General features: G+C 34.5%; 1 protein-coding gene across 1 annotated transcript; it reads right to left on the reverse strand.

The window, feature by feature from the left end:
- Positions 1-1,991: 1,991 nt before the first annotated feature.
- On the reverse strand, positions 1,992-5,540 carry LOC104108424 (putative cyclin-D6-1). Its single transcript, XM_009617444.3, has 5 exons — positions 5,120-5,540; positions 4,925-5,020; positions 4,633-4,834; positions 4,408-4,538; positions 1,992-2,831 (listed from the first exon to the last, which is right to left on the reverse strand). The coding sequence occupies exons 1-5, from the start codon at positions 5,375-5,377 to the stop codon at positions 2,538-2,540; spliced, it is 981 nt and encodes a 326-aa protein (XP_009615739.1). The 5' UTR covers positions 5,378-5,540; the 3' UTR covers positions 1,992-2,537.
- Positions 5,541-13,851: the final 8,311 nt, after the last annotated feature.

Genomic DNA, 13,851 nt, shown 5'->3' on the forward strand with positions numbered 1-13,851 from the left:
CATAGCAAGATATAGCTCTGCTCCTATAAGGAGACATTGAAATGGAATCAAACACATATTGCGGTATCTAAAAGGGACTACCGATATAGGCTTATTTTATGACAATAATTACAGTCCCGATCTTGTTGGTTATATTGACGCTGGATATTTATCCGGCCCACACAAGGCTCGATCTCAAATATGCTATGTGTTTACCTGAAGAGGCACTGCCATATTTTGGCGATCGACTAAGCAATCAATCGTAGCTACTTCATCTAATCATGCTGAGATAATTGTTATTCATGAAGCAAGTCGAGAATGTGTGTGGTTGAGGTCTATAATACATCTTATTCGAGATAAATGTAGTTTGAAGTGTGACAAACTACCTACGATTTTGTATGAAGACAATGCAGCATGCATAACTCAATTGAATGGAGGATTCATAAAAGGAGATAGGACAAAGCACATTTCACCGAAGTTATTTTTCACACATGAGCTTCAAAAGAATGGTGATATCTATGTGCAACAGATTCGTTCATGTAATAATATGGCTGATTTGTTCACCAAATCTCTACCGACGTCGACCTTAAAGAAGTTGGTGTACAAGATTAGGATGCAAAGGCTCAAGGATGTGAATTGATGCTCTCATCAGGGGGGATTAATACGCGTTGCACTCTTTTTCCCTTATAAGTTTTTGTCCCACTGGGTTTTCCTTGCAAGGTTTTTAACGAGGCAACCAAAAGGCATATTATTAAACATGTGTACTATTTTTTCTTTACTAGAATTTTTATTCCACTGGGTTTTATTTTAGTTAAGGTTTTAACGAGACACATTACCTATTGAGTAGACATTCAAGAGGGAGTGTTATGAATAGAATTGTACTTGGAGTGAGAGTTTGTTACTTTATGGCTAAGTCATTTTTTTTCCTATAAATAAAAGGGTTTTACCCATTGTAAATCATCTCAAAATCAATAGAATTCTCTCTTGTCTCTTCAATATTCTTCTTTTCCGTTATTGTTTTATTTCAACTAATTCTTCTTTTTATATATGCAGTTAAAACACAATAATAGTTCTTGGGGCAAAGTATAAAAGTAAGAAACAAGACAAGAAAAAACAAGTTCGAATAATAATTAATTAGGAAAAAGAAACAAGAAAATGTAACAGATGGGTAATAAATTACGGCAGTAGACATTCGATTATAAATTCATTGCTGTGGTCCAATTTAATTGTGTGAAAGTGTGTGGTGACTTTCAACTGTTACCTACAGAGATATCAAACGTCGGGCCATATTTCTGGGATAGTGAAATATCCAAATCTCTAGTATTTATTGGGACCATTATACCTTCACTTCTTCCTCAGAGCCCAAAGATCCAAACTCTATTGTGCTATTTAAAGCCCCATTATGTAGTTTACTGTACAAATTCCTTTCAAATTTTAAAAAATCATGGTTTTAAATTCTTTTCCGCGGAACAAACAATTAATTAATAATAAAATAAAATGCTAGTTTTTCTTTTCCAATTGTTGAAACTCTTTATTTATTTACAGTTTCCAACAGCCAGGGGCAAAATGTGAACTCCTTGAGTGGGTTCTCTTCGAATTGACCTTGGGGAAAGATGTACACTAGGAAAAGATTTGGCATTTTCAAATAATTAAGTGGGCGTTTGGACATAAGAATTATGAAATTCCAAAAAAAAAAAAAAAAATTTACAAGTAAAAATGATATTTTAAAATTAGAGTTGTGTTTGGATATGAATACAATTTGAAATTATTTTTGAATTTTTGTGAGTAATTTGAAGTGAATTTTGAAAAATAGTTTTTTGAAATTTTTTATATTTCCGAAAAAATTCAAGATTCAATTTCAAGTGAAATTTGAAAATTTCATGGTCAAATATTGAATCCGAAAAAAAAAGTGAAAATTTTTCGAGAAAAAGTGAATTTTTTTTATGGCCAAAGCCCTGAAAATCAGTGTCCCTTCTTTGAACCAAAAAGTGCACAGAATGACATTTCCAATTAAAAGAGAGAACCCCTTGTATAAATTATTCATTCTTACCCTCATACAGTTCTCTAATTTGCAACCAAGAGCCACTGTTTTTGTTTCTTTTTCACTTCCCAATAAAACAAAAGAAAATAAAACTCATTTTATTCTCCTTCCCCTCTTTTCTCTTTTCGTTTCTTTTTCTTTTTCCAAGTCTTTTTTGCCTTTTCCAGATTCATACAAAGCAAATTAAAGTCACCAACCAAACAAACCAGTAACCAAATGTTCATTCCCAAGTACCCACAATGGCACAATCTCCTCTTTCTCATTCTCATTTTCGTTTTTTTTTTCCTCCTATAATAATAGGAGTAGTATTTCTTTTCAGTTTTATTTCTTTGATACAAAAGCAAAGCTAGTGTCACTCTCCAATGGGCCACAGCTACAAATAAACGTTATCTTATAGTAGTTGGCTTCTGCCGATGAATTATAAACTTTTCCTGATCTTTCTTTTTTACTCTTGTAGTGGGCACACTACTGCTTCGTTTTCATAAAAAAACTCTGCAGATTGATAGCTTAATATTTATCAAACATCAATATCAACGTTATTGTGTGCATCAGAGAAAGCTGAACTGTTGTCAATAATCTTTCGACGTTTCAAGTTCTCTTGCCTGCTGTTTATGGCCATTGCATTAAGTACATGACCGCCACAGCTATCTTCTGATTTTGTAATTGGCTCGTTATCTGAACTCCAACTGCTCGAGAACTGTAGGTCAAGTACGTTGACTGGCGTGCTCGTGCTTGACACTTTGTCAAGAATTGATTCGTATCCTTCCTTTGCTATCTCTTGCATCACATCATAGCAACGTAACAAATCATCCTGCACAACCCAGGGATTCACTTCATTCTTGATCACATAAAAAATGTACATGCATGTTACGTTATGATAATATGCTGTTTCTGTTTCAATTTATGTGAACGTATTTTCTTTTTAGTCCGTATAAAAAAAATGATCCACACAAAATATGTGTCTTATTTTACACAATAAATTCAAAACTCTTTTTTTGTCTTAATCTACGTGCCTAATTAAATAGGTTCATATAAATTGAAACGGAAGGAGTAGTTACTATTGTCTCCCGTTACCAATCAATACATAGAGAAATATTTGTAATTACCTTAGAGTTGATCTGATTATGTTAGGGTTATTTTTTGTACTATTAGTGCATAACAATTTAACACTGGTGGTTAGAAAGTGATTCTATGTGCACTGCCAAAGTAAATAATTTTTTTGCTATCAACTCACTAAAAAGTTGATTAGAGTCAACTCTGTATAATGAACATATATAGATAGATAACTTGAAAATGATAATATACAATTGATAAAAATGTATTGATAGTATATAAGAATTTTAGAATGCAATATATATAAGTTAAATCTGAAAATAACTGCAACTGCATTATAAGTTAAATCTGGAAATAAGTGCAACTGCTTCATAGTTACAATTACTACATCAGTATCTTGCTATAGTAGGTGAGACATATTACAGCTACTCTGATCAATTTATGTGGTAGGATGTACTAATTTGATGTAATTATTGGCTCATTATTCTTACAATAAATTATTGAATATTTGGTTAGCCCATCTAATACTCCGTTTCCGTGGTAGATATAAATTACAGAGCAATAACCTTAATTTGACCCATAAAAGTATGGAAACTCTGCCGCTGGATTTTTCACGTACAAGTCACTGATGATAAAAACAACTACTTTTACCATTCATTAATTACATTAGACAATCATAAGGTTCTTTATTTATCAATTTATAGCTTGTTACCCTACCTCACCCATCCAATACTATTACTCCTATTATTATAGTACAACCAAAGCTTATTACTTATTAGAGGTGAAAAAAGATCGTGAACATTGTTTCTTATATTTGGAAAGAACAAAATGCATGGAATAAATGTGCTTAAAAAATAAAGCGGGTCAGATGCACAAAATATATGTATTTACTCAGGACTCATGTTAAAGTCACACGATTTACAAGGGATGTGATTTAGAGAGCCAGAGGCGGAATCAAGATTTCAAATTTATGGGTTCGAGATTCTAATCGTTTTAAGTTACTGGATTCTAAATTAATAAGTTATACATGTTTAATGAATTTTTTTAGATAAATACAAGGTTCGGCAAACCCGAATCGTTTTTAGATTCTAATCGGATCAATGCTATTGGGTTCGGCAAACCCGAACCTGACACTCTAACTTCGTCACTATAGACAGCCTACCCTAATACAACCATTAGTTGTTGATTTCACGAATTAAACCCGTGACCGAACCCCATAACCTATAGTCATACGGAATCAACAAAATGCATGGAATCAATGTGCTTACGAAAGAAAAAGAAACTGCAAACCAACAAAGAGAAGAAAAACGAAATTGAGCAAAAATATGAATTACCTTATGTACGTGTGAACAGTTTAGGATTGCAGTTTTATAGCATGGGAATTGTAAAGGGAAAAGCTCGTGACAAGCAGAGAGAAGAGCTGAAGCTGAGATTAAAGATGGCTTGAACTGCAAAATCTTGATATCTGGAAATGAAAAAAAACAAAAGATATATTTTAGGTGATAATTCTTTAAGCATCAAAATATCCAGATTAATACTCTGCGACAACTTTGACTTACCATTTTGAGCTCTGAGTATAATATCTGTGGCTCTGGCTTTTAGAGCTTGCTGTAATGGTAGATCTTTGAATTTGAAAAAAGAGATGAAGAAACTAATGAAAGAAAAGGCAGTAATTGAGCGCATTCTCCATTTAAGTTCGCCAAGTATCAAAAACTCCATTCTCTTTATTGTCTCTATATCAAATATCATACCACCAACTTGCTGTAAACCACCAAAAAATAATGTAACATAAAGCAATTATATCTTGGGTTTTTAACTATCATTCAAAAAGATGAAATAATTAATCAGTACCTGAATATCAGTTGCAGAGTACTCCGTTTCCTTCATTTTCAGTGCTAAAGAAACACAAGAAACGGCAATCAGCCTCAACATCCATGGCTTCCCTTCCTACATTATCAAAACTTAATCATATTACATGAATTCTAATCGTATCTCCCAATATATTATTACTTTTTTTATATTAATAAAAGAGAAATGTAATTATACCGATAGTGAATGGAAGGAGAGGAAGCGGTCAAGATAATTAATGGCAAGATACGAGAGAAATGGATCAAAGTGGTGAGAAATTTGAAAGATTATAGAAATGGTTGCTTGACGAATGGAGATATGAAAATCTGAGTTCTCAACATTTTGATGGTAAATTTTAGAAGGCATATGATCAGTTTCAATGTTGAAAAGTGGAGAAATGGTGTCTGCATCGAAGTCATGGCTAAGTGGCAATGGATTTTCAAGGTCAAACTCCATTGTTATTGTTCTTGAAGCTCTCTGTTTTAGCTTTTGGTTTTAGTTAGAGAGTGAGGAATAGGTATAAAGTGAAAGAGAATACGAAGCACATTGTTAAATGAAGAGGGAAAAAGTTTTTCGGAGTTTTGGGGGGGAGGGGGGAAGTGTGGGGAGGAGTTAATGATAAGAAGAATAGGTGAGAGACTAGTGTCTCATTCTTTAAAAGAAAGCGGTAGGGAGACTTCAACTTCACTCAGTGGTCTCCTCTCTTGTTTTCTTTTATTAATTGTAAAAAAGATAATCTTAGAAAAAGTTATTCTGCGTTCATGTAGTATACCGCATTCGACGGATTTGACACAACTTTATTATTTCTCCAAACTTTTTTTTTTAATTATTATATATTATTTTTAATTTCTCTCAGTATTGGGAAGGAAAATTAGTAGATATATTGGAGAGGGGAAATCAGAGAAGATTAAAAGGCTTCAAACTCTGCAATATGCTTCTAACAATGTCAGTCATCAATATTTCTCCGGTCAAAAGGAAAATATAATTAGCACTCTCTCTTTACTGACTATTTTTTCACATTTTAGCGGGGAAAGTATATTTAATATTTTAGTACTAGTTAGTTAACTAATCTTTTTTCCCTATCATGTTAGCTTCTTCTTATCCTTTTCCTTTATGCTTTTAAATAATTTGATCGGTTTACACTTCTCAAACTCGTCTGTCATCTTTTCTAACACGTGATCATTACTCTAAGACTAAATTTAGTTAATCATGCTAAAGAATTTATTGAATCTCAGCTTGATAAATACATTTTAATTCTTTGTTACTTATAAATTTGAATTTGAGATATGGATCAAGAAACAAATGTTTTATGGTCAAGATTATCAACTAATACACTCATTGTTAATTGGAATAGGTTTACCATTTTCAAGTTCTAACACTACCAAATCAGTTGAAATTGCGTTCGATAAAAAATACCTTTGACAAATATAGTGAGAACATATACTGTCTGCATATTTATACTAAATAAATGTCTCCTTTGCCGTATCCCATAATAGAGACAATAAGTAAGGTGAGGCTCATACCTTTCCTCAAATAAAATGATTGGACATATTCAAAGACAAGGACAAGTTTGAAATCTGCCTCTTCGAATAACACCATATAACTGCGCTCCAAGAGAAAAATTAATAAAATAACCACTGCCACCATTCTTCCAAAGGAAAAACTCCAAAAAAGATATAGTACATTACAATGTAATTATTTATTTTGCCCCTAAGTCTTGGCAGAGTGACAGCTTGGTTTCGTGTCATTGAATATATGTCCATCTTCCATACAACTGGAAAAAGATTATCAATGGGACAAAACATTAGCAACTTCTATGCAGTTATAGACTTATTAGTTATTACACTATTAGTTTAATTAGTTTAATCCCCACTTAAACTAGCTTGAATTTTAACTTTTTCTTTCTATGGGGTTTAGTGGAAACAGAAGTCAATGTGGGAAATGCCTTGAGTTTGAATCAAGTCATAGTAGGTTTTCCAAAATAAACCTTATCTATTTTTCAAAACATAGAAACCAGGGATCCACTAGTCCACTACAAATTTTATAGGTAATCAATTCCGCAGATACTCGGGCTTTTTCTTCTTGTTATGAAATTGATAAGAACTATGCCTGAGTTACAACTCACAGTATCTTAGGAGCTTGATTAGAATCCAAAATAATCAAACAATGCAATAAGGTAGTATCCTTTATTGATTTCAAGAGTGTAAAGTGTCTATAACAGAGTAGCCATATTATATATAAGCTCATTGCACGAAAAAATAAAATTGATGATATGCTCCATATATATAAGTTATATATAATTTTGTAACGACCCGATCGGTCGTTTTGAGTTTTAGTGTTCCATTCGATGGTTTGAGACTTTGAGCACCTTCATACTATGTATTATAACTTGCGTGTATGGTTGATTTCGATTTCCGAGTGATTTGGGATTGATTTGGAAAAATGATTCTCGTTTTAGAAGTTTTAAGTTGGAAAAGTTGACCAAGGTTTGACTTTTGGGTAAACGAACTTGGAATTGAGTTTTCATTATTCCAATACGTTTGTATGATGATTTTGGACATGTCCAGAAAGCTTGGTTAAATTCCGATGCGTTTTGGATAAGTTTGGGTTGTATGATGATTATTTTTGGTTTCGACGTCGATTTGAGCATAAAGGCTACCATATTGATCAAACGGCATTTGATTCGTATTTCGACTAAACCATTATACTTGTATCATAATTTTGGAACTATAGCAACTCGAATCATCAAGTTTCGACATCGTGTGAGGAATTTATGGTCATTTTACTAAGAAACTGGGTTACAAGATTTTTTTCAGATTAGTTACGAAATTGCCACTGAATTCGTATTTAAAAATTTGTACTATTTTCAAATATTGAAATCAACATATCTCCTTCAGGTCAAATGGAGGGATTTAAAATCCTAACTTGACTGGAATTTCACGAGTAATCCATTGGAGGCATCAAAAGCGAGTTTCGAAATAGTTTGGCACAAGAAACGAGGTAGGACAGCTGGGCAGAAGCATATCATATCGAGGGTTTGTTCATTTCATCATATTTTTGAGTTGGAAAGCTCGGATTTGGGCAATTTTCACCACAAGGATTGGGTTTCGATCCGTTCGGAGGATTATTTGAGCGGGATGGTGCTTCTAGTGTATCGATTTGGCTTGTTTGAGGTAAGTGTCTTGCCTAACTTTGTTGGAGAAATTTTTTCTACTAATTGCCATTATTTGATACATGCGGGGATGATCCATATATGAGGTGGCGAGCGTATATGCATGTGCCAGGGTTAATCATACTCGGGGGTAAATTATACGATTAATTGTGCCTTGTAGAATTACGTGACCTTCTTGTTTTATATCTTACTTGAATTATTGATTACTAAGAATATGAAATTAAATATTAGAAATCATGATTTAGCTAATTATAACTTGATTAAAATTTGACAGATTTTTGTGAAACTATTGATGTTTTTAATTCGGTCATCACTATGCTTAATCACTAATATACATTGCTACGACCGTTATTCTTGAGATATTGGATTCTATACTTGAGTTGAAGATCATTTTTGAGACTTGTTGAAATACTTGAACAATAAGGTTCTTGAGGTTTATTGAATTGTTATTGGCTTGGAAGTTGTGATTGATGTTCATTTGGAATATTCGTTTAATCACTCTCCTTGATGTTATTCATGCTTCCTACCTTGTTTGTCATTGATATACATATGCTTGGTGAGGAAGAGTATAAATCACGCAGGGTAATATCGTGCCATTACATTTATATTATTATGTGAGGATGAGAGTAAAAACACGAATAGTGATGTCGTGCCACTACTTTTACATTATCATGTAAGGATGAGAGTAAAAGCACGAAGGGTGATGCCGTGCCATTTCATTTACATTATCATTTATATTATCACGTGTTCATGGAACGAAGGGTTTTTCCGTGCAAGCAAGGACGAGGGACAAGCATTATGTTGTGATATCTTTTCCTTGTTTATACATTCATGCCTTTACCTTGAGTTGTTACTATTGCACATATATTTTCTATGTGACTTGTCGTTGTTGTTTTGTCTTTGTCCTTTATCTCAATTATTGTTGTGTTATCCATGTCTTCTATCTGTTTAACTTGCAAATATCATGTTTTCCTTCTTGTTGTTATATCTACATCGATGGCGTTTCTTATTTGTTGCACTTTTGTATAAGCCTTCTATTGTCACGACCCCAATTTTCCTCTGTATGATGTCATGACGACACCTAGTCTCTAAGACTAGATCAGCCCAAACAACATGCGAAAATAGTAAATAAAAGCTTAGAATTTCAAAACTCCAACAATACCATAAATAAATTATAAACCCAATATGTACAATTCCCAAAACCTTGTGAGATATAAGTCACAAGGTCTAGATATATTACCGAACAATCCTATACATCATTGTCTATAAAAATGTAAAATAAATAAGGAAGAACAGGGTAGACGGGGACTCTATGGCCTACGGACGCGGGCAGGTGTACCTTGAAGTCTCCAAAAGAAAGCAACTCAGCGCGCTAAAATCGGGGCTGATAGAATGTACCTGGATCTGCACAAAAATATGTACAGAAGCGTAGTATGAGTACATCACAACAGTACCCAGTAAGTGTCAAGTCTAACCTCGGTAGAGTAGTGACGAGGTCAGGTCAAGGCCCTACTGGAGATAATAAGAAACAAGACATAAGACATAATGATATAATGTTAATTGCAAAGGAAGTAAAATAATTAAGAATTTACGGAAAGTTAACAACACGGAATCAAGTTACTCAATACAACACGAAAGGAAGACTTACATGATAAGGAAACAACAACCAAACAAATATAGGAAATAAAGAAAAGATCAACAGGGCACTCCCGTAGGAAACAACAACCAAACAAATAAAAGTAACTCACAATCTTTCCTTATATCACCGCGAGGGCCCTTACATTTAGTTTTAAAAATCATTTTCCCGAAATAGCACCCAGCGTTTTAGCCCACCTTATCACACCGCATGACTTCTAGTAGTTCCCCTACTAGCCAGGCGTATCAAGCCTACCTTATCTCACTGTATGCGTTTTAACGCCCAGACCTTATACTACCGCATGTATATTAATAGTAACAACGACACGATAGAAACCTCATGCAAATAGTAACAACAACATGGCAGAAACCCCGTGCAAACAACCAAACAATCCTCTCAACAATAAAACGAATGCCAAATACATAACAACTCAATAAAATGATATTTCACAACATACATTTTGCCTAAATAGCAACCACGACCTTTGTAACTCAACACCAAACTCAACAACAAGATATTTCAAGGATAGCAAATTTCAAGTAAAGAATCCCACACTTAAATAATGAATACGGAAATAAGAAAGCAAGTAATGCAACTAAACATGTAGTACAAGTTGCAAATAAGAGTTAAGACAAGTAGACATGTAAAACTAGACTAAACATGATGTCTAATTGGCTATAATATGCTAAAGTAACTCAATTAAAGCATGAAAAAGAAACTACGTAGCTAAAATCGAAATCTCAATATTTAGTACGTGTACGCACTCGTCATCTTGCGTATACGGCTTCCACATATCACAATTGGCACAACAATACCAAATCCTAAGGGTAATTTCCCCCACACAAGGTTAGACAAGTCACTTACCTCAAACCATACCAAATAGAAGGCCTTTCCCTCGATTTTTTAACTTTGAACGGCTCGAATCTAGCCAAAATAATTTTATACTATAAATATAACTATACGAAACTAATTTAAACAATAAAATTATGATCTTAACAAGGAATTAAAAAATTACCCCAAAGAGTCGACTGGGGCCCGCGTCTCGGAACACGACCAAAATTATAAAATTTGACACCCACTCGATATCGAGTCCAACCATACAACAATTATTCAAATCCGATCCCATTTCGCCTTTCAAAACTCAAGAATTTAGTATAAGAACTTCTACACCTTTTCCCAATTTTAAACTCCAAAACACAGATTAGAAGATATAATTAATAGTAGATTCATGGGATTTAGACAAAAACGAGTCAAGAATCCTTACCCTAACACTTCCTCTGTAAATTTCTCAAAGTCTTGCCTCAATCCGAGCTCTCAAAGTCCCAAAATGAAAATGAAGTAAACCCCTCGAAAAATCCTTTTTTCTGCCCAGTTATGTTGCACCTCCGACCATACTGTTGCATATGCGGCTCCGCACCTGCGAAAAAATCATCGTAGGTGCGGACTTCACTTAAGTCCACAGGATCCGCTTCTGCGAGCCAAGGACAGCACCTGCGCGTGTGCGCCTACTACAAAATGTGTCGCACCTGTGAGCACAGTCGCTCCTACATTTTTCCTCATCGCAGAAGCGAAGCCGCTTCCGCAAAAAATGTTCCGCTTCTACGCCCCCAACTGGGCATGACCAAAACCACATCTGCAACCAAGAGCTCACTTTTGCGAGCCCGCACCTACGGCCAATCCCTTTGCATGTGTGAATACACCAGAAAACAACCCAGCTTTAGTAGATATACACAAGTCTAAAATGATCCGATATCAATCTAAATCACACCTGGGGCCCTCGGGACCCTGTACGAATATACCAACAAGTTCCAAAATACGTAACGGACCTACTCAAGTCCAAAAACCACATCAAACAACATGAATTCTACGGATCACAACCCAAATTTAAGCCTATGAACTATGAACTTCCAAATTTCGAAACCAACATCGATTCATACCAAAATAACTCCGATTGATACAAAATTTTACACACAAGTCATAATTGCACACAGAGCTATCGGAATTATCAAACCCCCATTCTGGAATCATCTTCACACAAATCAAACTACGGTCAACTCTAACAACTTAAACCTCCAACTTAGGGACTATGTGTCCCATTACGCTCTGAAACTCACCCGAAACCAAAATCAATCACCCTGAAAAGTCACATAACCACAATATAACATTGAGGAAGCATAAATTAGGGGATCGAGGCTAAAATACTCAAAATAGCTGGCTGGGTCGTTACATCTACCATGTTAGTTATTCATGAATTCTATTTGTTAGCTCATGAAGATCATGCTTTCCCTCTTGTTTGTTATATCTACATCTAGTCCTTCTACCATGTTAGTGAAATTTATGTTCTTATTTCCTAATTGATGTCATTACTTCTATGCCTTCTACCTAGTCTGTTACCGTTTTTCATATGCACGGCCTTATTTATTATTACTACCTGTGTATTTCCCACTTTGTCATTACTGTTATTGGCATTCTTTTACTTGGTTGGTACTGTTATATGCATATTTGGTGAGGATGAGATAAATGCACGAAAAGTATTGTTGTGCCATTCGATTTGATAGCTTGAGTACATTTCTCACACTATGAAAGTTATGGATTTACAATCGTGGTTTGTTGGTTATCGCTCTAAGGAAATGATCGGTCGTGATATGGAGGAATATTAAATCGTGAATTTCTTCTAGTAATCATGTACTGCTTTGCATATTTGTTTCTTGTACTCTTTTATGTTATGTTGTAGTATTGTTCTATTGCTAGTCTACTACAACATGTTATATCAGTGAGTATCTTTTAACTAATTAGACTCGTCACTACTTCACCGAGATTAGCCAGAATACTTATTGAGTGCATGGTGTCGGTTGTACTCATACTACACTTCTGCACCTTACGTGCAGATCTTGGTGCAGAGTTGTGGTGGATGACGGGAGATGACTCTGGAGATGTTCGTGCCTTACGGGTGTGGCTACCATTTGTCCCTGGGTAGTTTTAGAGTTGAATTTTGTTTATGTACATTTCAAAAAGAAGTTGTATTTATTTCATATAAGTTTTTGCAATAATCCAGTCTTAGTGCCTCGTGACTGTAATACCAATCCTTGGGATATTGTATGGAATTCAGATATAACATTTGATGGTCACCTTTATTTTATTAGAATTGTGTTAACTGTTAATTGGCTGACCTAACGGGTTGGGTTAGATGTCATTACGACTAGTAGATTATGGGTCGTGACAAATTTGTTTTCCAGTTATAACAAGGTCTAGAACTAATTATGGGGTAAGACATGGCATAACTTCTGTCACGACCCGAAATTCCCACCTTCGGGACCGTGATGGCGCCTAACATTTCACTTGCTAGGTAAGCCAACGTTAGAATAATTTATACCATTTTTAACAATTTATTTTATTTAAATAATAAAGAAACTAACAAACGGAATAATATTTGAAATTAAATGTGCAAACCAAAAATAATACGATGTTCAAATACCATCCTAGAACTGGAGTCACAAATCCACGAGCTTCTAAAATAATACAAACAAGGGTCTGAATAAAATAAAGTTGTCTGAAAGAAAGCACACATCCGAGATAAAATAGAAAGGGACTTCAGATCTATGAACGTTGTGCAATTATACCTCAAGTCTCCTCTGATAGCTGAATCTGAGCAAATCTACATTACGCCGTTGGGACCAACTCTGGTATCTTTACAAGAAGTACAGAGTAAAGTATGAGTATAACCGACCCCATGTACTCTGTAAGTGTCGAGCCTAACCTCGACGAAGTAGTGACGAGGCTAAGGCAGGTCGCTTATATTAACCTGTACGCAATAATAATAATAATAATAATAACAGAAAAAGAAGTAAGACCAGTAAATCATATCAATAATTGAAGTTAGTTCAGCAATCATAAACCTTCAGTTAATTTTCGTTGCGGCGTGCAATCCGCTCCAACAATATAAACTTAGAATAAAATATATTACGGCGTGCAACCCGATCCAACAATATAAACTTTCAATAATTCCGTTGCAGTGTGCAACCCGCTCCAACAATATAAACTTTAAAATAAATCCGTTGCGGCGTGCAACCCGTTCCAACAATATAATTTAACAATTCTTAAATGTAAAAATATACCAATAAA

Source organism: Nicotiana tomentosiformis, chromosome 7 (genome assembly GCF_000390325.3).
Source record: "Nicotiana tomentosiformis chromosome 7, ASM39032v3, whole genome shotgun sequence".
NCBI lineage: Eukaryota > Viridiplantae > Streptophyta > Magnoliopsida > Solanales > Solanaceae > Nicotiana > Nicotiana tomentosiformis.